Source organism: Neolamprologus multifasciatus, chromosome 11 (genome assembly GCF_963576455.1).
Source record: "Neolamprologus multifasciatus chromosome 11, fNeoMul1.2, whole genome shotgun sequence".
In the NCBI taxonomy this organism is placed as follows: Eukaryota; Metazoa; Chordata; class Actinopteri; order Cichliformes; family Cichlidae; genus Neolamprologus; species Neolamprologus multifasciatus.
Window position 1 is genome coordinate 17,025,819 of NC_140449.1, and position 22,355 is coordinate 17,048,173.

Here is a 22,355-nt window from a genome sequence, read left to right on the forward strand (position 1 = left end):
TCTGATTTAACTGACTAATAGCTGAGGGAGTTCTGCAATATTTACTAGCTATTTTTAATAAAAACGGTGTCCTCACTCATCACCATTTATGGAGTATGTGAACCTAATTATCAATGTTCAGGAACTACCTTTCTTCATTACAGAGCATGTTCTGTACAACTGGGAGAGAACCGCAGAGTTAAAAATAGAAAGAGGCTTTTACATAGAAATCTATTTGGAGATTCGGAGAGAGAAGACGTGGGTCGAGAACTTTCCTCAATGGGATCACCTGACACCCTCTCTCCTTGCACGGTGCTCTTTGGGGACTGGGGAACTGACACTCGTCCTCTTAGTCTGCCAGCCAGAAGAGGGGAAAGGAGTGCTGGAGAGAAGCTCAGACGGCCGTGTTGGGTGTTGAGCGAAAAAAAAGCATCATTTTAATTCTGTAAACTGTCAAGCGCTGAAAATTCAACAGCAAAGGTAACAAGAATAAAAAGCAGAAATTGCTTTCTGGCCTTGCTTCATAGTCTGTCTTGCTTACTGCTTTCAACGTCTAACTGGCAGAAGTCAAATTCACAAACAAGTGAGGCTTGCATGGTTCCTTTCAAACAATCGCATGACAATAAATCTAATTTTCTATGAAGAAAAGTGCTCACGTTTCTCAAATTTTCACAAAGGTCATGGGTGGTTTCTGTGTGGGTGGTTAATTTCCATGTAAAAAAAACAGTCTTGCAACAAGTTTCAGATGTTGGTACAGTGCTGCCACAACAGTTTGTCAGCCTTTTCTGCTCTGTGTTACCCAACTGGATAACAAGTGATAATTCAATAACAAGTTCTGTTTGCAACAGATCTGGGGCCTTGGAGGAACAATGTTTGACACATTTACAGAAAAAAAAACAGGAGATAAGCCAAGAAACGTTATGCTCTGTGATTTAGTGTAATAATCAACTGGGTGTTTGTGATTTTCACAGCTCCTAAAAGGGTCTTGCTCCCTTAGTTTGGCAGTTAATTCAAAACACGACTCCAAGAACTGTGATAATAAGAGGACTACTTTGCTAATCCAGTAGTTTTGCTTCTGAATGTCAATGCTGTCCATTTCTTTTTTCACATCATTAGTTTTAAAAGGAACCAGGCCAGGTTTGAGACTCTGATTAACTGATCCCTAAAAAATTTTGTCACAGTCCATTCATTACTATGCAGACATGAGGATACTCTATATAATAAGTGAAAGCTATTTAAAGCCAGCTGTCGGAAAATAGATACACCGGTCACTACTGCAGGATTAGTGTAGCACATTTAAAAGCTTGAGTAAGACACTCTAGTATTATGTTGCCAAGGCAGAAGAGCAGTAGTATGTGTTTCAAGTGTCAGCTGGTCATTTAAGTCACTGTGGTACTGTGACAGCACACCACCGCAAACCGGACCTCACGTGGTAGTGGTGTCTGGGCTTATGTAACAGCACCAGGTTCACCTTTCTAGATGCTTACAGTAACATTTTAAATAACATTTTCACACAGAAAATGTTAGAACTATAAAAATACAAACGGATAATAATCCTTGGCTCAATAATGTTGAGTATGTGCAAAAATGTGGGATTGCAGTACTACGTTTCTCTTCTGTGTCACAGATGTCTAAAGGACCAGCAGTGGGTATTGATCTAGGCACCACATATTCCTGTGTGGGAATCTTCCAGCACGGCAAAGTGGAGATCATTGCTAATGACCAAGGAAACAGGACGACACCCAGTTATGTGGCTTTCACAGACACAGAGAGACTTATTGGAGATGCCGCCAAGAACCAGGTGGCTATGAACCCAACCAACACTGTATTTGGTAAGAACTCCAATACCCAACCGACAAATCAGTTGAAGCAGTGATCAAATAAAAGTATTCTTTGTGTCCTCACTTTATAACCACATAAATATTGTCGATACACTCCAAACTGAACATTACATTAACCAATTCAAATTTTTTCCATTAAATCTATTTCCAGATGCAAAGCGTCTGATTGGTCGTAAGTTTGACGATCTCGTGGTACAATCTGACATGAAGCACTGGCCCTTCAAAGTCATTAATGAGTCATCCAAACCTAAAGTGGAGGTTGAATATAAGGGTGAGATCAAAACCTTCTACGCAGAGGAGATATCTTCGATGGTCCTCACCAAAATGAAGGAGATTTCTGAAGCATATCTTGGCAAGGTAGATAAAAGTGAATGGATAACAGGATCGTTGAAATTAGGTGGAAAAGTTGGGTTTTATGCAGGAAAAAAAACCCTGCAACTATCAGCAAACTAAACTGGCTAATCTTTCTAAATATGAATACTTCTCGAAAATATAATAGCACTGAAGTTTAATGACTTTGACATGAGGCAGGTTCTCCAGGTTATCTAGTGTCTGTGGTGTCTGTATAGTAAATTATAGTAAGATAAAGTGGTTCCTTACAGTTTTCATGTTTGCAGTTTCAGATCTAAAAAAAAGAAGCAATATTAACTTAGTGTCTTATTCTCTTTACAGCCTGTGACCAATGCAGTTATCACAGTTCCAGCTTACTTCAACGATTCCCAGCGTCAAGCCACCAAAGATGCTGGGGCCATCTCTGGCCTTAATGTACTGCGCATCATCAATGAGCCTACTGCTGCAGCTATTGCTTATGGACTGGACAAGAAGGTAAGCTAATCTTAAAATGTTCAGCTTTTGCTATTTTGGCTTCCTCTTTGTAATTCTCTCCTCTCAATTTAGGTTGGTGGAGAGCGCAATGTGCTTATCTTTGACCTCGGAGGTGGTACTTTTGATGTGTCAATCTTGACTATTGAGGACGGTATCTTTGAGGTGAAGGCCACTGCTGGTGACACACACTTGGGCGGTGAGGACTTTGACAACCGCATGGTGAACCATTTCATAGCTGAGTTTAAACGCAAGTTCAAAAAGGACATCATCAACAACAAGCGAGCCGTGCGTCGCCTCCGCACAGCCTGTGAACGCGCCAAGCGTACCCTTTCCAGCAGCACCCAGGCCAGCATCGAGATCGACTCGCTCTACGAAGGTACAGATTTCTACACTTCCGTCACCAGGGCCCGTTTTGAAGAACTCAATGCAGACCTGTTCCGTGGAACCCTCGAGCCTGTGGAGAAGTCCCTGAGGGATGCCAAGATGGACAAAACACAGATCCATGATATTGTCCTGGTGGGCGGCTCCACACGTATCCCTAAGATTCAAAAGCTGCTCCAAGACTTTTTTAATGGTCGTGACCTCAATAAGAGCATTAACCCTGATGAGGCTGTCGCCTATGGTGCAGGTGGGTCTCTGCAGCATTTATCACTATATATTTCAGCTATGGCTCAATAAAACAGAGCTGCTGACTGAAACCATAATCAGTTTAACTTTGTGGAAAATCTCCACAGCTGTGCAGGCCGCCATCTTGGCTGGGGATAAGTCTGAGAATGTACAGGACCTACTCCTGCTGGATGTCACACCCCTTTCCCTGGGAATCGAGACAGCTGGAGGAGTAATGACTGTCCTTATCAAGAGAAACACCACCATCCCCACTAAGCAAACCCAGACCTTTACCACCTATTCAGACAACCAGCCTGGTGTGCTCATTCAGGTACATCAGGGTGAAAGTTGTGTAACTGTTTAACCCTTATGCCCAGCTGCATTCTAGGTACTTGTGTACACTAAAACCTGACTCTGAGCTACAAGCTACCTTAAGCTACAATATGAATAATTGTTTTCAGGTGTATGAGGGTGAGAGAGCCATGACTAAGGACAATAACATCCTTGGGAAGTTTGAACTGACTGGTATTCCACCTGCTCCCAGAGGGGTTCCTCAGATTGAGGTGACCTTTGACATTGATGCAAATGGCATTCTCAATGTGTCTGCAGTGGACAAAAGCACTGGAAAGGAGAACAAAATAACTATCACCAATGACAAAGGTATAATTACGAAAAAAATACATACTAATTCATATATCCAGCAGCAAATTTATTATGAAAAAATCAAATCCTATTCATGAATGCAGGAAAAAAAATGTAATTCTGTCACAGGCCGGTTGAGCAAAGAAGACATTGAGCGCATGGTGGAGGAAGCAGAGCAGTTCAGGGCTGAGGATGAAGTCCAGAGGGAGAAAGTGACAGCCAAGAATTCCCTTGAATCTCTCGCCTTTAACATGAAGAGCACTGTAGAGGATGAGAAACTCCAAGACAAGATCAGCCCAGAGGACAAGAAGACTATTGTGGACAAGTGCAACGAAGTCATTGCTTGGCTGGACAGAAACCAGGTAAAAAGCCATGCCTTAAAAGCAGACCGAGGTTCCTCTTTATCTAAAATTGTGAAAGCAGTGAGCATTACATTGTATCAAAGTTATGAATCAATATCCTTCTTCCTTTTCCTGTCATATGCTTCCTGTAAACTCCTGACCCACAAAGCCTTCTGTCATAGAGTATATTTGCTCTTTTCTTTCCCCAGATGGCAGAGAAGGAGGAGTATGATCACCAGCAGAAGGAACTGGAGAAGGTGTGCAACCCTATCATCTCCAAACTATATCAAGGGGGCATGCCAGGAGGAATGCCAGGAGGAATGCCCGGTGGCTTCCCTGGCGGTGCAGGAGGTGGCTCCTCTTCTGGCCCAACTATTGAGGAAGTTGACTGAACTCAGTGTTTTTTACTATTTGCCAATAGATATTTACCTTACCTAGTACACATCTGATAAATATCTAGTCAAGTTTATAACAAATGTTTTGCAATATCTAAGCACACATCACATTCAATATCCAGATGCATATTTAGATAGTTTAAAAGTCACACCTTTGTATCAATGCTTTTTTATGCAAAAAATCAATAAATATCAACAGTAAAATTCTGATTTGAAAACTGTAACGTGTGTATCTTCTCATTTATGGTGAAACTAAGGTATGCACAGAGACACTCAACTTGCAGCTGTAGAAATGTGCAGATAAAACTGGTTCCTGTAAACAAACCACATGTGATCTTATCAATATCTTTTTCCTGCCTATTAACAAGAAATATTTACAGGAAATATTGCCACAATGAAAGAAGGTTGGTGTTAAAAACAGGTGAGATGTTGACTGCAAATGTGTGAGTTTGAAAGATAAGATGCAAGCAAGAGCATGTACCTTGGAACATCTTGATCAAAAGTCAATGAAAGGTTTTTCCTGTCTATAACATGACAACTTGGTGCTTTTGCCTTTTAGCAAAATGAATTTAGAATTCAGCAAAAACGTTGAGTTTATCACCAGATGCCATTTTCCCATACTGTGGGCAGATGAAGGGGGGATTGTGGGTGGGGCATGAAGACCTACACATGCAGTTCAGGGTCAAGCATATTGGATGTGCATATAAAAGCAAGTGTGCCCCACATCTGAAACTCAGGAATCACGACCGAAACACAAACATGTTCTTGATCATCAGTTGCTTTGCTCTTGTGGCCTCTGCATTGGGTGAGTGATTTGTGATTTCATGACAAAGAAATTTGCTACCACACTCTGAGATCTGTGGTCTTGCTGTTTGACTAGCTGTACAAAAGGAAAGTAAACACTTTACACACTGGTCAGCTGTGTGCGTAAATGGGAAACACAGTTAAGCGTTTTGTGCACCACCAAAAAAGACAAGTACAAAAATACACACAGAATGAACTCTGACACTTTTTGTCAAATAACTTTGAGCTTTTTTTTTTATGTCACTGGGTCTCAGGGTGTGGAGTGCCTGCTATCAAGCCCCAAGTGAGTGGATACAACAAGATTGTGAACGGGGAAAATGCTGTGTCTGGCTCCTGGCCTTGGCAGGTTTCGCTTCAGGTAGTTTCAGTTATTTACTACTCACAAACAATGTGGTTTTGCTACAGTCACAATTTACAACAACTTATTTCATTTTAAATTAAAATGTAGAAGTTTATTACAGATATTTTTTTTCTTTATTGCAGGATAGCACTGGATTCCACTTCTGTGGAGCTTCACTGATCAACCAGTACTGGGTTGTCACTGCTGCTCACTGCGGTGTGAAGTAAGTCACTTGAGTGCTGTAACAACACAATAAGTCTTCCAACACTTTGATCATCCTCCTGATTTATTTATTTCTTTTTTAGTCCATCACGCCACCGTGTGATCCTGGGAGAACATGATCGGCAGTACAATAGCGAGCCAATTCAGGTCATGTACATTTCTAGGGTGAGCTATAATACAACACAAATGAAAGTTGTCTTCATCAAAGCCCTTGTCTGAATCGTATTATATTTGTGTGTGGTTTATCCTCACCTCTTCATCTAGGCCATCACTCACCCCTACTACAACTCCCAGAACTTTAACAATGACATCACTCTTCTGAGGCTGTCCTCCCCAGCACAGTATACTTCCCGTGTGTCACCTGTGTGCCTGATGTCCTCCACCAGCAGCCTCCCCTCTGGAACCAAATGTGTCACCACTGGATGGGGCCGGACTGGAGTAACATGTGAGTTTATTTCCAAAGGGTAAATTGAGATAATCATTTAACAATACACTGGTGTAAAAAACTTAGTTTACAAAAAGGTAATGCAAATAAATAAATGAATAATATACACTGCTGCATAGTTCCCGGAGAAAAATGTGAAAGACTTGCTTTGCAATTAGACTCATTATTTTTCTTCCTATTCTTTTTTTGTTTTTCTCAGCAAGCCCTCGCTTCCTCCAGCAGACTGCCCTGCCTCTGATCAGCCCTCAACAGTGCAAGAGCTACTGGGGTTACAACAGAATCACTGATGCCATGATCTGTGCTGGGGCTTCTGGAGTGTCTTCCTGTCAGGTAACAACCACTTCAAAATGATTGTGACAATGATCAGAAATACTCTTAGAAGGTCAAATTTTAGGGGGTAGCTCAGAATTTTCAGAAAATGCAGAAATTAAATGCATCACTGCTGAATAATATCAAGAGCATGATAAAAATATATTTTTGTCTTTTATATCAACAAAGTAAAAACATCCCCTTTGTCTACTTTAGGGTGACTCTGGTGGCCCTCTGGTCTGTGAGAGCAGTGGTGTATGGTACCTCACTGGTATTGTGTCCTGGGGAACCTCTAACTGCAATGTCAACACCCCTGCTGTGTATTCTCGTGTGTCCTACCTGCGCAGCTGGGTCGACCAAACAATTGCTAATAACTGAAGCTTAAGAAAAAAAAAATAAATCAGCAAAACACACATGTGTAGGCTTCCCTTTAATATACTGCTAGCAAAATAAATAAGAGCACACCACGTTTCCCATCTTTCCATCAATGATTACAATATTATCGGTAAATGAATAACAATCGCACTAGTATTTTACTAGTTATTACTATTACAACTGACATTTGATGTTAGCAAATCACACAATACTGATGTTTGGTGAATTTGTGACAAACAGAACAATAGATTTCTAAAACAGCTACTGTTGGTTTGTTGTTTTTCATTCCCATCTGACAAGCCAGAGAGTGAGGGTGATTGGGTAGGATAGTGAAAGTGGTTGCAATGTACTGCATAGCAAAACTAAAATGTAGGAAATCACACACTATACAAGACAGACCTTGTACAGTATTACACATGTAAGGCATCTCCCACTTTTGAAGCATAATTACAAAAGTGTTGCAGCATTAGCATATTCTGGGGTGTTCCTAGTTTTTTATCAGCTCATTTCTGCGTGCGTTGCTTCATTTGCTACTGCGTAAACTAAAAGGGAAGAGTAACCAAAGACTTCTAGAAGAGGCAGCAGGAGACTCAGACCAACTTAGAGTAAAGACAGAATCTCTCAGCTAAAAGAAACATGGGGACTGGTAAGATACTTACATGCCTGTTGTCAGTTCTCACTAAAACAGAAATTTAGTTAAAGCTGTGCACATGTTAAGTTACACAAAGAAGTACTTCACATGATCTTGTAATATGGTGCATAGATCATGTGCCAATACTTTAATATACATATATAAAATCTGCAAAGCACTTATTTTGTGTGTGCATGTATATATTATATTATATTATATTATGTGTTAAAATAATAATACAATACTTCACAGGTCAATCTACACTGGAATCAGCTTCGACATACATACAAAGAGCCGCCATTATCATGTACTGCTTGATAATTATAGTTGGAACTCTGGGCAATGCTCTGGTTATCTACGTGACGGGCTTCAAAATGAAGAAAACTGTCAACTCAACTTGGTTTCTTAACTTGGCCATAGCTGACTTCCTTTTCACAGCCTTCCTGATATTCTCAGTCATTTCTCTCTCTCAGAGTCACCAGTGGCCTTTTGGACAATTCGTGTGCAAGCTCAACAACTTTGTGAGTTTAGTCAACATGTTTGCCAGCATCTTTACTCTGACAGCTATAAGTTTGGATCGTTGTTTGTCCATCTGGGCGGTGGTGTGGGCACAGAACAAACGCACAGTCTGCAAAGCTCGGCTCATATGTGTTGGTATCTGGGTGACTGCTGCGATCTGCAGCACTCCTTATGCCACTTTTCGCACCGTGTTAGGAGATAATGGGACATATTACTGTGTGTATTCTATGACACATGAACAAAAATGGAGTCTCAACATGTTTCGCTTTCTTATGGGCTTTGTGATCCCTTTCCTGCTAATAGTCGTCTCTTATGTGGCCATAGGGATCCGTGCAATCCGCATGCAGAGAACAAGGAGAAGGAGATCTCGCAGAATCATTTTCTCCATCATTTTTGCATTCTTCATCTGCTGGTTACCGTTCCATGTTTTTAACTTTATAGAATTAAAGGCTGTGAATAACCCAGACCTCTGGACCATTGTTAGAATCATGGGTCCTCTGACTGTGAGTCTGGCTTTTCTGAACAGCTGCCTGAACCCCATCCTCTATGTTTTCATGTGTGAAGAATTCATGAAGAAGCTTCGGCAATCCATATGTTTTGTACTTGAGAGTGCTCTGGCAGAGGACCACGTGTCATTTATGTCCACTCACTCCATGTCATCAACATTTTCAAGGATTTCCCGAAAGTCAGATGCTGCCACAACTTTAGAGAAGATCAACCCAGCTGCTTTTGAATCCTGCACAGAAAGCAAAGTAGTCATCACTGAAAAGACACGGAGCACTTAATAAGATCTCACCAATAGATGATGAAATAAATCAATAATGCAAGATGTTCATCTCATCTTTTTGAAACATGTAATGTTGGTACCCTGGCTCTAATTATTATGGGTGTCCTATAAGTCTGTTGGGGTAAGGCACAATATAATTATGCATAAAACAATAATCAAATCAAATCAGTCAGATTAAGTTCTTGATTAATCAATTAATGTAACATATAACACAATTTTTTTTAAAAAGAAAATAAGACTTCTATGCTGTGGTTTTGAAGATCTTGGATTTCTATCATTTGAATGTCAAAATCTTTATGTCATTTTTATATTTGTATATATATATATATATATGTCTACATTTTATTGCTCCAGCTTCTTTAACCATGTAAATTACTATCAACATCTATAAAACTGTGACAAGTGACTGAACAGTGATTGAGTTTTTTGCATTTTTCTTTTGTCTGGTGAAGAAAAACATGATAAAAGGGTGAATTTGACTGACAAACCTTACTTGCGCCCTGGCAACCGCTATTTTATCTTACAGGATATCATGGTGCTGTATACTTCTTGCATTTGCAAAATGGAACACATTGCGTAAATCAAAGCACACCACAAACCATAAAAACATCACTTTTAAAACAAAACGACAATGAAAACAGGTCCCAAAAATGACCAACATTAATATTATTTGTAAGCTATTAAACTATGAAGTGTGGTACATGAACCTGAGATGTAAACAGCATCTATCTTATCTTGCTGCACAGATGTGCTGTGCTCGCTTCTTTTTTCTTGTGGTTTTTTTATTATCAGAACAACACCTGCTTCACTATTCACGCTAAGACTAAAAATGGAACTCAGTAGCAATAAAAACATTGTTACATTTTTTTCTTACCACAAGGTTACTGAAAAACATTTTGCAATATCGCTAAACGCAAAACTGCAATCCTACAATGGCGGCTGTATGATTTACATTATTAGATTCAAAAATTATACAATATTTATCTGTCCCTTTAGCACATTAAACTCAGTCATTGTTAAAATTCCAATAAATCCAATATTGCTCAAGAAAACACGGTGGCACGGTGGTTAGCACTGTTGCCGCACAGCAAGAAGGTCCTGAGTTCAATTCCGCCATCAGTCTTTCTGTGTGGAGTTTGCATGTTCTCCCCGTGTTTGCGTGGGTTCCCTCCGGGTACTCCGGCTTCCTCCCACCGTCCAAAGACATGCAGCTTGTGGGGATAGGTTAATTGATTAACCCAAATTGTCACTAGGTATGAATGTGAGTGTGAATGGTTGTCTGTCTCTGTGTGTTGGCCCTGCGACAGACTGGCGACCTGTCCAGGGTGTACCCCGCCTCTCGCCCTATGACAGCTGGGATAGGCTCCAGCACCCCCCGCAACCCTGAAAAGGATAAGCGGAAGCGAATGGCTGGATGCTCAAGAAAAACAATTCCACAGATCCTACATTCACACCCAGTTTTCCATTCTCCAGTGTGAAAATGTTAGAAGAAGGACAAGCAGTGTATTCAGAGTTGGCTAACAAGCTCAACCCTGACAACCTGTCACATCCTTTTGAACACATTGTCCCAAAACTGGTCATCTGTGATCACTCCCTTTGTCAAGCTGTTTAGAAATGAAATAAGTGTATATAAAAACTCGAAATGCCAAAGACTGCAATTTTCTTTGTCTAATGTTTCTTTAATTCTATATAAGCAAGTTAACGGGTGGCATTTATGGAGGATCTGAAGTGTCAGTAAAATTAGATTTTGGAAAGCCAACAACCTAGACTCATCAGCCACTTTATTGGGCACGCCTGTTAAACTGCGTGTTAAGGCAAATTTCTAACCAGTCAATGACATGACAGCAAACCACTGTAATGTTTGGTACTGCTTAGAATCTGGTTAAGGATTCAATATGCACTGAGACACACAGAACTGCAATACCAAGCAAACGCCATCTCCATAGACACAGTGGCCATGGAAACAAAACAACACCATATAAAAGGCTTCTGTGCAAATGTGAGTAAATGCTGACTGGGCCTTTGTCTTTGTAGGAAAAAATGTTACAGGAATTTGATGACATATACATATATATATATATATAGAGAGAGAGAGAGAGAGAGAGACATGTATTCAGTTTTGTACCACTGGTTGCACTATGACAAGCAGACAAATTCCTCATTTGGGTAAAACCTTGGTGATAAATATAATTTTGTTTATGATTGCGATTCTGGCGAGCTACTTCATCGGGCCAGGTCTCTGCAGGCTATTGTGTCTAAAGTATCTGAAGCTTCACAAGCTCTAATGCTGCTTTTGGTACATCTTCACTTTATGATTTCTGTATAAACTTTTGTATAACCTGCTTAAGATGAAGTAAGTATGTGTCAGCATGAGCTTGTGAAAACTGCTTAGCTAGGCCTAACGATGTTTCACTATGTTATCTGCTAACTGTTTTGCTCAGAAGGATGAAGTGCAGGCCAGCGCCAGGAGGTGGCCTGGGAAAGGATAGTGGGAGTCTTGTTTGTGCAACAACAGCCCAGGCTGGACAAAAGACTGTTGTAACTGAAACGATATACAGTTTGTGGGATGTTATAAACGTGCGTGTCCCGAGGTTAGAATGCGCATTACTATGAACCTGTCATGTTTGGGAGTGTGTATGTGTGTTCTCCTGCACAGTAATAAATAGTTTGTGTCATGGTCCCCGTGTCTGCCCGGCCGGCTCGACAAGGCCACGTGTTTTTGTGTACATTCTCCTCTCGCCTCCCCGCCAGGGCGGAGCTCACTGCGGGCTCCCACCCTAGGCGTACACACCTGTGTCTCATCAGGCACCAATTACGGGTTGGACACTTAAGGCCAGGACGCAGACAGTCTCATCGCTGGATGATTGTGTGAGACACGTTAGTGAATCTCAGCTTTGTCATCTCTAGCTCTGTGAAGTTTGTCTGTGATTTCTGTGTTAGCGTAACCCACCTTTTTCTGTGCACAGTTTCCCCGGAGCCGTGACCAACCCGACGTGTGAACCTTTGTGAAGAGAGGAGCAAGAGTGAACGTGATTCCCTTCCCGGACTTTCCTTTATGACCCTGGACCCCCGCTATTCCCTCACTGTATATATCTGTACCTGGTGACTTTGTAAATAAACATTGTTCCTTGCATTGACCTCTGCTCTGCGCCTGAGTCCTACTACAGTCCGTGACAGTTTGATCACAGCTCTTTCAGTGTTGCAGACTTTATTTACAAAATTCCACAACAAAAGACAACAAAGAAAAGCACAAATACTAAAAATGAATGCAGACACATTTGCAACTGTGGTATTGGAGCTGTCCTGTTGGGATCTATCTCTAGCTGGTCAGTAAGTTCAGTATTTGTTAGATGTAACATCTCTTTGTCACCCACTCATTTTCTGGATTGGAATTGTACTCAGACATGCACAGATTATTTTGAGAACTTTGTGTTAACTATTGAGAAAATGAAATTGTGGGCCTTTTAAAGAATCTCCAGGAAAAATCTGTAAATAAAAGATTAATCGTATTGTGAAAATAAAATAATATTTCTTCCAAGTCATTTAGTACCTCCACATTAATTTGACCAATATAATGTGACAGCCTTCTATCCACCAAGACAGGTTTTATGACCTTTAATAATGCTTACACATCCAATCTGTCGGCGTAGGTTGAGATCTAGTGACTGTGGAGGCCATTTGAGTACAGTGAACTCATGCTAAACTAGTTCAAGAAACTACAGCAATCCTCCAGTAGTCTGTGGTATGTAAACAATGCTCGGTTGGTACTTAGTGTATTTAAGTGTGCAAAAAAATGGGTCCATTCTGTCATAATATTCACACCAAATTCTGATCCTATAACAGAGACTGAGGCTCATCAGACCTGGCAAAGCTTTGTTGTCTTTTACTGTTAAATTTTGGTAACCCAGGTGAATTGTGCCTTAAGATTCCCATTCTTAGTTGACAGGAATGGCACTTGGTGTCGGTTTTCGCTGATGTTACCCAACTGCCTCAATATTTCATGTGCATTCTTCAATGGTCTTCTGCATACCTTAGTTGTAATGAATGGCTATTTTTCCTTTTGCCTCTCTATCAGTTTAAAGCAGTCTGGCTATTCTCCACTGAACTGGCATCAATGAGGCATTTCCCCCCCGGGGAACTACAGCTCGTTGGATTTTGTATTTTTGTAAAGTGTAGAAGAAAACGTATATGTCATTTGATACACAAAGAGGTGTTTATGAGGGTTATAGAGCTAGTTATTTACCCATTTGGTGGTTACATGTTTTGATATTTACATCTTTACATATCTGAATGTTTACACATGCACTTTCAAAGCAGTAATGTGTTGATGTATGTGTTGAATCTACCTAGTTGGTTTTCCTGCATTTCTCCTAGTATAGGATTTTCTGGCTTCTGAGTAGCCAGAGAAGTATCATGAAGGCTTTACACAGGAACTGTTTTTTGTTGTTGAGGTGCAGAGAGTAAATGTGCTGCTGAGAACGTTATCCATCTCCATCTTGTCCAAAAGTTGAATCTGTTCATCTGGATGTAGCGTTTGGTTTTTTTTTTGTGGGAGAAACGTTTTGTCACTCATCCAAGTGACTTCTTCAGTCACAGCTGACTGCAGGTTTCCCCAAATCTTATAAACAGTACATTTGCATAATGACTGAAACCAGCCCACTGAAGGAACAGTGGGCTGGGAGGTCAGTTCCTTAATCTTAATTATGCAGATTCTCATGACCATTGATCAACAACCACTGACCAAAATCCACTGATCAAAGACCACTGATCAATGGCCATGAGTACCATTCACAGAGAGTTGGGGAATGGCTGCAATCACAGCATTGTAAGATGGCAAAAGATGTACCCTTAGACCCACTCCTCGATTCAGAGATGGTCTTTCCCTTATCACGTAAATGGCCTCCTTGACTCCACGCTCAAACCAGCGTTCCTCCCTGTCCAGGATGTGTACATCCTCATCATTGAAAGAGTGTCCACTGGCCTGTAGGTGTAAATAGACTGCAGAGTCCTGGCCTGACGAGGTAGCTCTTCTGTGTTGTGCCATCCGCTTCACCAGAGGTTGTTTGGTTTCCCCGATGTATAAATCCTGGCAAGCCTCCTGGCACTTAACAGCGTACACTATGTTACTCTGTTTGTGGCGGGGGTGGACCAATTTTTGGCGCAGCATGTTTTGGGGTTTAAAAGCCACAAAGACCCGGTGTTTAGAAAAAATGCGTCTCAACTGTTCCGATACTCCTGACAAGTACGGGATCACTACAGGTTTTCACTTGGGCAGCGGTTGTCCTTCTCTCCTGGATCGGCTGGAGCTTTCTTTAGGTGCCTTTCCAGCTTTGACAAAAGTCCAGCTGACCCTTGTATGTGAAGTAGGTGGAATGAAGACACAGTTCCAAAAGCAAACACACTTGGTCGATGCTGAGAGAGGTCCTGTTGCTGAGGTTGGTGTCATCCTGTAATCTCTTATGGACTACCTCTGTGACTGGGATGCAAGTGAAGAGAGATGTAACGTCGTATGAGACCATGGTTTCATCTGTCTCCATAATGACATCTCTCACCTTCTCAACAAAATCCAGGGTGTTCTGGATGTGGTGTTCAGAGCTGCCCACCAGCGGGTTGAGGATCGAAGCCAGAAACTTGGAGATGTTATAGGTGACAGAGTTGATCATGCAGACAATCGGTCTTAAAGGTGCACCCTGTTTATGTATTTTTGGTAAACCATACAGACTTGGTGTAGACTCCCCTGGGTATAGCCTGTGGTATGAGGTCTGGTCAATAGCCTTGTCTTGTTCTAACTGATTCAGACAGTCTATCGCCCTCTTCCTGTAGCCACTTCCTGGGTCTCGTTTCAGTGGCTCATAAGTATTTTCATCACTGAGTAGTGACAAAATCTTCTCATGATAGTTTTTCTGGTTTAGCAATACTGTGCACCTACCCTTGTCTGCCGGAAGGATGATAATGTTGTTATCATCACTAAGTGATGTGAGTGCCTTCCTCTCCTCCATGGTGATGTTGGATGCTGGGGGCTTTGCATTGCTGAGACAGGCTGAAACTTTCGTCCGTAGTTGCTCTGCTTCCACTTCTGCAATATTGTTGTTACAAATTGCTGTTTCTGTGTCTGTGATCAGCTCCACTAGCGGGATTTGTCTAGGTGTGACAGCAAAATTCAACCCTTTTTCTCTGTTTGGGTGAGCTGTCTGTCAGACAAATTCTTCACCCACTTATCCACATCCTCTGTGTTGCCTCCTTGTCTCTTCTGGTCACTGAGGACACTCTTGTGTCGGTGGTTTGGTTTCCGACTTACAACAAGTAAGTCAAACTTCCTTTGTTGCCTGGTCTTAGACTTCTTGTGCTGTGCTAGACAAGTCAAAGGACCTTGCAAAGAAAAGCGTCTGGACTTCTTTAAGTTACTTGAAGACGTTTCACCTCTCATCCGAGAGGCTTCTTCAGTTCTAAGGTCAAATGGTGGAGAGTCCCAGATATAAACCTGGTGGGAGTGTTCCCCCACAGAGGGACAAAAGGACCCCCTGATGATCCTCTAATCGCCTGAGCCAAGGTGTGGAACTGGGTGTGGGTCCCAATCAGCCAGAGTTTCGGGTGAGTTCATTGTGAAACCTGGCCCCACCTTATCATACGAATTCCTGAGGTCAGATGGCCCAGGGTGTGAGTGGGCGTTAAGGCGTCTGGGAAGGGATCTCAAAACTGGATTATAGATGGCAGAGAGTTGGTGTCGTAAACCACCGCCTCTGTTCAAAGATGGTCGCTCACAGTGGACATAGATGGCTTCTTTCACTCCTCTTTCAAACCATCTGTCCTCTCTGTCCAAAATGTGAACATTAGCATCCTCGAAAGAGTGTCCTTTATCCTTAAGATGCAGATGGACAGCTGAATCTTGTCCTGTGGAGGTGGCTCTTCTGTGTTGTGCCATGCGCTTGTGAAGTGGCTGTTTGGTCTCTCCAATGTAGAGGTCTGGGCATTCCTCGCTGCACTGTACGGCATACACCACATTGTTAAGTCTGTGTTTTGGCGTTTTGTCTTTCGGGTGAACCAGTTTTTGTCTGAGTGTGTTGCTGGGTCTGAAGTACACCGGGATGACATGCTTGGAGAAAACCCTCCTGAGTTTCTCTGATACACCGGCTACATAGGGGATGACAATGTTGTTGCGTCTGTCCTTCTTATCCTCCCTCGCTGGTGTCTGATCTTCTTTTCTGTGCCTCTTTGCTGACTTTAAGAATGCCTATTTAGGATAGCCGCACGTTTTGAGTGCTTCCTTTACATGTGTGTGTTCCTTCTTTTTCCCTTCAGGCTTAGAGGGAACATGTTCTGCCCGGTGTTGTAGGGTCCTAATTACTCCAAGTTTGTGTTCCAGAGGGTGATGGGAGTCAAACAGGAGGTACTGGTCCGTGTGTGTGGGCTTCCGGTAAACTTCGATGTTGAGGTTGCCATTCTCTTCAATGTGCACAGCGCAGTCCAGGATTTAAACATCTATGAGCATTTCTTTTAAATTGCATTAAGTGAATGTTAGGGCTTGGGCTTGAGCTAGGGCTCAGGGTGAATTGAGGGCGACACAGTGGCTCAAGAGTTGGGAGTTCGCCTTGTAATCGGAGGTTGCCGGTTCGAGCCCCGGCTCGGACAGTCTCGGTCGTTGTGTCCTTGGGCAAGAGACTTCACCCGTTGCCTACTGGTGGTGGTCCAGGACGGAGGGCCTGAAACAAAACCACAAAAAACAAAGAATCTGAAGCACTCAGTCCAATCACAAGGGCTTAAGAGTCCGAGACCCTGTTTCAGGAGGGCGACCATGATCTTGGCAGAAAAGGAGTTCATGGCGAAGTAGTTCAGGTGGCTGACCTGGAGGCCGATGGCACAAGAGTCCAATGTCAGGCAGATCAGGGGGCCGTCCTGGAGGTCGACAGCATAGCAGTTCATAGTTTAATGGTTCAGGGGGCCGACCACGTGGAAGATGGCAGTGGCAAAGCAGGTATGGCTGGCCACACTCGGGCGGCTTGGCAGGCGGCCGGCGGCGATGTGGACGAGACCCGTCGGGTGGCTTGGCAGGTGGTCGACGGTAGTGTGGATGTGGACGAGACCCGTCGGGTGGCTTGGCAGGTGGTCGACGGTAGTGTGGATGTGGACGTGACCCGTCGGGTGGCTTGGCAGGTGGTCGACGGTAGTGTGGATGTGGACGTGACCCCTCGGGTGGTTTGGTGGGTTTCCGTGGACAGGCTGTTTTGACAGGCCCCGGAAACAGCCATGCAGGACGTGGACGTGGCTTGGCAGGCGAGACGAGACGAGACGAGACGAGCAGAGGCGTGGCGTCGACCTCTGGCTGGGTCGTGGCAGGACCAGGCGAGGCAGGACCAGATAATGGCGCTGCAGGCGACTGCATGGAAACTACTGGTGGTAGCGCTGCAGGCAACGGCGTGGAAGCCGCAGGTGGTGGACCAGGTGGTGGCGCTGAAGCAGGTGTGGCAGGATGCTGGACGGGCTCAGCTGAACCTCCAGCTGGCGCGACAGGACCAGGTGAGGCGTCGTCCTCAGGCTGAGGCTTGGCAGAACCAGCAGGTGCGGAGACCTCTGGCTGAGGCGTGGCAGGGCCGGCAGGTGCGGAGACCTCTGGCTGAGGCGTGGCAGGGCCAGCAGGTGCGGAGACCTCTGGCTGAGGCGTGGCAGGGCCAGCAGGTGCGGAGACCTCTGGCTGAGGCGTGGCAGGTGGCGGCATGGCAACCGCAGACAGCAGGGCGGTCTCTCCAGAACACTCAGCAGGAACTGATGGCAGAGTGGGAGCCGCGGAGTGCTGGAGTGATTCGCCTCAACCCCCAGCAGACACTGGAAGAGGCTGCACAAACTGCCCAGTGACCCCCATGGAAGCAGCAACAGGCTCTTCGGGAGGTCCAGAGCAAACTGAGTCCTCCAACTCAGCCTCTTGATCCAACCTTGGCTGGGTCTCAGTCCCACAGGGGCTTAACTGAGCCTCCCGACTAGCATCTCCAGTGAAAACAGTCTTAAAGCCTGACTTCTTAGAAGCATGGGTCGTGGCATGATCAATACACAGAGATGCTAGATAATTGTACAGAGGGATAAGATGTTCCGTGGAAGACTTGGGCGGTAACTTGTTTGTCTTAGTCCTTTCACGAACGTGAACAGTCTCTTCATAACCGGGCCCATGAACTGGCAAGTCTGTGTTAATTTTAGTTTGCTCCTTAGAAAAAACACGTGGATCCAGAATATAGTCACCCACCTCATGCTGCTGTAAGCCACGGTGATGACGTGGGCGCTGCCTCCTCCTGGAAACCGTGGTTGTGGAGGCTGGCGCCGCTACGGCTGAGGTGAATGTAGCGCTTGAAGCAGCTACTGGTTGTGGTGAGGAAAACACAGCATTTGTCTGCTGCTGTGGTGACACAGGCGAGAGCCTGAACACCCCGACTCTTACTCCTGTAGCCGGCGAAGGAAGACCTGCATCTCCGCAGGGCTGTGGTGATAATGGCGAGGTAGAGCAGGTTGAGGCAGTAACAAAGTTCTTTAAATCCTCAGGCAAAAAAATCCAAAAACCTTGGGTTAGCCATGGCTATCCGGGTCATCTGAGCCCAAATAGCCTCCTTCTGCTCCTCCTGCTTCCCTGCAGAGGAAATAATCCAAAGTCCGTGAAGAATCGTAACACGAATCTTGAATTCAAAAAAGTCTGTGAAATTAATGTCCGCTGGGTCCAACATGGTCAGGTCGTTCTGTCACTGTCTGGCGAGGGCAGACTGTAGGGGTTGACAAAAGGACCCAAAAAGCAGACTCCAAGGAACAGGGAACAGAACTTGAAATGTTAAAAAGCGAGCCGTTTAATATGGCTGGTAAAAAAGGTACAAACAAAGGGCAAGGCAAACTGAAGCAAAATTAACACCAACCTAAACTGGGAAATCTAAACAAACAATAAGAAAAACCTAGACAAGAAACTTGGAAGCATGGCATAGGAAAAATGGCATGGACAACAGACGACCTGACAATGACACACTGAAAACAGAGGACTTAAATACACATTAGGTGATTAGGGGAAGTGGGAACACATGGAGGAACAGCTGACTGACATGAGCCTAATGACAGGACAAGAGAAGTGAAACTAAATACAATGAACAAAGAACATATGACTCCTTCAAAATAAAACAGGAAACATGAGACAGACACGATAATACAAACTTGATAACATAAGACACGCAGCATGAAACACAAAGGGTGAGGGGAAACTTAAATACATGGGAAGAAAACACAAGGAGTCTAATAACCAAATGAACTTCGCTAATCTAATGAACTTAAACATAAACAACATCCAAATAAACTAAAACTTAAAACGCTGGGTCAACAGACCCAGGAACATGACAATACTAGAAGCTAGAGTTGCACAGAATATGTGTTAGAATCAAGCACTATAACATACAACTATAACAATTACATAGCCATGTACACTTAACTAAAGATGTGTTTTTTATAAGTTTCAACAAATGTCTGTGATGCTTTCATGTTTTTTTGTTTCACAACAGGTCAGTCATCTGGGCTGGAAGCAGCTTCCACACACATACAAACAGCCTCCATTGTCATCAACTGTGTGATATTTATAGTTGGAACTCTGGGCAATGCTCTGGTTATCTACGTGACGGGCTTCAAAATGAAGAAAACTGTCAACTCAACTTGGTTTCTTAACTTGGCCATAGCTGACTTCCTTTTCACGGCCTTCCTGATATTCTCAGTCATTTCTCTCTCTCAGAGTCACCAGTGGCCTTTTGGACAATTCGTGTGCAAGCTTAACAACTTTGTGAGTTTAGTCAACATGTTTGCCAGCATCTTTACTCTGACAGCAATAAGTTTGGATCATTGCTTGTCCATCTGGGTGGTGGTGTGGGCACAGAACAAACGCACAGTCTGCAAAGCTCAGATCATATGTGTTGGTATCTGGGTGACTGCTGCGATCTGCAGCACTCCTTATGCCACTTTTCGCACCGTGTTAGGAGATAATGGGACATATTACTGTGGTTATTCTATGACACATGAACAAAAATGGAGTCTCCACATTTTTCGCTTTCTTATGGGCTTTGTGATCCCATTCCTGCTAATAGTCGTCTCTTATGTGGCCATAGGGATCCGTGCAATGCGCATGCAGAGAACAAGGAGAAGGAGATCTCGCAGAATCATTTTCTCCATCATTTTTGCATTCTTCATCTGCTGGTTACCGTTCCATGTTTTTAACTTTGTAGAATTAAAGGCTATGAATGACCCAGACCTCTGGACCATTGTTAGAATCATGGGTCCTCTGACTGTGAGTCTGGCTTTTCTGAACAGCTGCCTGAACCCCATCCTCTATGTTTTCATGTGTGAAGAATTCATGAAGAAGCTTCGGCAGTCCATATGTTTTGTACTTGAGAGTGCTCTGGCAGAGGACCATGTATCTCCACTCACTCCATGTCATCAACATTTTCAAGGATTTCCCAAAAGTCAGATGCTGCCACAAGAAGATCAACCCAGCTGCTTTTGAATCCTGCACAGAAAGCAAAGTAGTCATCACTGAAAAGACACGGAGCACTTAATAAGATCTCACCAATAGATGATGAAATAAATCAATAATGCAAGATGTTCATCTCATCTCTTTGAAACATGTAATGTTGGTACCCTGGCTCTGATTATTATGGGAGTCCTACAAGTCTGTTGGGGTAAGGCACAATATAATTATGCATGAAACAATAATCAAATCAAATCAGTCAGATTAAGTTCTTGGTTAATCAATTAATGTAACATATAACACAATTTAAAAAAAGAAAAGAAAATAAGACTTCTATGCTGTTGTTTTGAAGATCTTGGATTTCTATCATTTGAATGTCAAAATTTTTACGTCATTTTTATATTTGTATATATGTATATGTCTACATTTTATTGCTCCAGCTTCTTTAACCATGTAAATTACTATCAACATCTATAAAACTGTGACAAGTGACTGAACAGTGATTGAGTTTTTTGCATTTTTCTTTTGTCTGGTGAAGAAAAACATGATAAAAGGTGAATTTGACTGACAAACCTTACTTGCGCCCTGGCAACCGCTGTTTTATCTTACAGGATATCATGGTGCTGTATACTTCTTGCATTTGCAAAATGGAACACATTGCGTAAATCAAAGTACACCACAAACCATAAAAACATCACTTTTAAAACAAAACAACAATGAAAACAGGTCCCAAAAAATGACCAACATTAATATTATTTGTAAGCTATTAAACTATGAAGTGTGGTACATGAACCTGAGATTTAAACAGCATCTATCTTATCTTGCTGCACAGATGTGCTGTGCTCGCTTCTTTTTTCTTGTGTTTTTTTTATTATCAGAACAACACCTGCTTCACTAAGGGAACTAAGTAGCAATAAAAACATTGTTACATCTTTTTCTTACCACAATGTTGCTGGAAAACATTTTGCAATATCGCTAAATGCAAAACTGCAATCCTACAATGGCGGCTGTATGATTTACATTATTAGATTCAAAAACTGTAAAATTATACAATATTTATCTGTCCCTTTAGCACATTAAACTCAGTCATTGTTAAAATTCCAATAAATCCAATATTGCTCAAGAAAAACAATTCCACAAATGTTACATTCACACCCAGTTTTCCATTCTCCAGTGTGAAAATGTTAGAAGAAGGACAAGCAGTGTATTCAGAGTTGGCTAATAAGCTCAACCCTGACAACCTGTCACATCCTTTTGAACACATTGTCCCAAAACTGGTCATCTGTGATCACTCCCTTTGTCAAGCTGTTTAGAAATGAAATAGGTGTATATAAAAACTCGAAATGCCAAAGTCTGCAATTTTCTTTGTCTAATGTTTCTTTAATTCTATATAAGCAAGTTAATGAATGGTATTCATGGAGGATCTGAAGTGTCAGTAAAATTAGATTTTGGAAAGCCAACAACCTAGACTCATCAGCCACTTTATTGGGCACGCCTGTTAAACTGCGTGTTAAGGCAAATTTCTAACCAGTCAATGACATGACAGCAAACCACTGTAATGTTTGGTACTGCTTAGAATCTGGTTAAGGATTCAATATGCACTGAGACACACAGAACTGCAATACCAAGCAAACGCCATCTCCATAGACACAGTGGCCATGGAAACAAAACAACACCATATAAAAGGCTTCTGTGCAAATGTGAGTAAATGCTGACTGGGCCTTTGTCTTTGTAGGAAAAAATGTTACAGGAATTTGATGACATATATAATCTGGTACTCTATATGTATATATATATATATATATATATATATATATATATAGA

General features: G+C 42.7%; 3 protein-coding genes and 2 pseudogenes across 3 annotated transcripts; 4 read left to right on the forward strand and 1 right to left on the reverse strand.

Moving 5' to 3' along the window:
- The first annotated feature begins 158 nt into the window (after positions 1–158).
- On the forward strand, positions 159–4,853 carry hsc70 (heat shock cognate 70). The gene is made up of 9 exons (XM_085177635.1): positions 159–459; positions 1,607–1,811; positions 1,972–2,177; positions 2,493–2,645; positions 2,718–3,273; positions 3,380–3,582; positions 3,713–3,911; positions 4,023–4,255; positions 4,444–4,853. Exons 2-9 carry the CDS (start codon positions 1,607–1,609, stop codon positions 4,624–4,626), a joined length of 1,938 nt encoding a protein of 645 aa, XP_085033761.1. The 5' UTR covers positions 159–459; the 3' UTR covers positions 4,627–4,853.
- A 451-nt stretch (positions 4,854–5,304) lies between these two features.
- Positions 5,305–7,386, forward strand: LOC146508079 (chymotrypsin-like protease CTRL-1). Its single transcript, XM_085177640.1, has 7 exons — positions 5,305–5,434; positions 5,688–5,791; positions 5,917–5,996; positions 6,079–6,160; positions 6,260–6,440; positions 6,640–6,770; positions 6,966–7,386. The coding sequence occupies exons 1-7, from the start codon at positions 5,389–5,391 to the stop codon at positions 7,125–7,127; spliced, it is 786 nt and encodes a 261-aa protein (XP_085033766.1). The 5' UTR covers positions 5,305–5,388; the 3' UTR covers positions 7,128–7,386.
- A 112-nt stretch (positions 7,387–7,498) lies between these two features.
- On the forward strand, positions 7,499–13,613 carry LOC146508080 (C3a anaphylatoxin chemotactic receptor-like). The gene is made up of 2 exons (XM_085177639.1): positions 7,499–7,770; positions 8,008–13,613. The coding sequence occupies exons 1-2, from the start codon at positions 7,761–7,763 to the stop codon at positions 9,057–9,059; spliced, it is 1,062 nt and encodes a 353-aa protein (XP_085033765.1). The 5' UTR covers positions 7,499–7,760; the 3' UTR covers positions 9,060–13,613.
- A 636-nt stretch (positions 13,614–14,249) lies between these two features.
- Positions 14,250–16,981, reverse strand: LOC146508081 (uncharacterized; annotated as a pseudogene).
- Positions 16,982–17,691: 710 nt separating this feature from the next.
- Positions 17,692–21,416, forward strand: LOC146508082 (chemerin-like receptor 1; annotated as a pseudogene).
- Positions 21,417–22,355: the final 939 nt, after the last annotated feature.

Bases quoted from the DNA above. Each gene is read 5' to 3' on its own strand.
- hsc70 (XM_085177635.1), top strand. From the start codon at position 1,607: ATGTCTAAAGGACCAGCAGTGGGTATTGATCTAGGCACCACATATTCC. The intron at 2,178-2,492 runs GTAGATAAAAGT...TTCTCTTTACAG, and splicing joins CTGAAGCATATCTTGGCAAG to CCTGTGACCAATGCAGTTAT. The intron at 2,646-2,717 runs GTAAGCTAATCT...CTCTCAATTTAG, and splicing joins CTTATGGACTGGACAAGAAG to GTTGGTGGAGAGCGCAATGT.
- LOC146508079 (XM_085177640.1), top strand. From the start codon at position 5,389: ATGTTCTTGATCATCAGTTGCTTTGCTCTTGTGGCCTCTGCATTGG. The intron at 6,161-6,259 runs GTGAGCTATAAT...CTCTTCATCTAG, and splicing joins AGGTCATGTACATTTCTAGG to GCCATCACTCACCCCTACTA. The intron at 6,771-6,965 runs GTAACAACCACT...TGTCTACTTTAG, and splicing joins CTGGAGTGTCTTCCTGTCAG to GGTGACTCTGGTGGCCCTCT.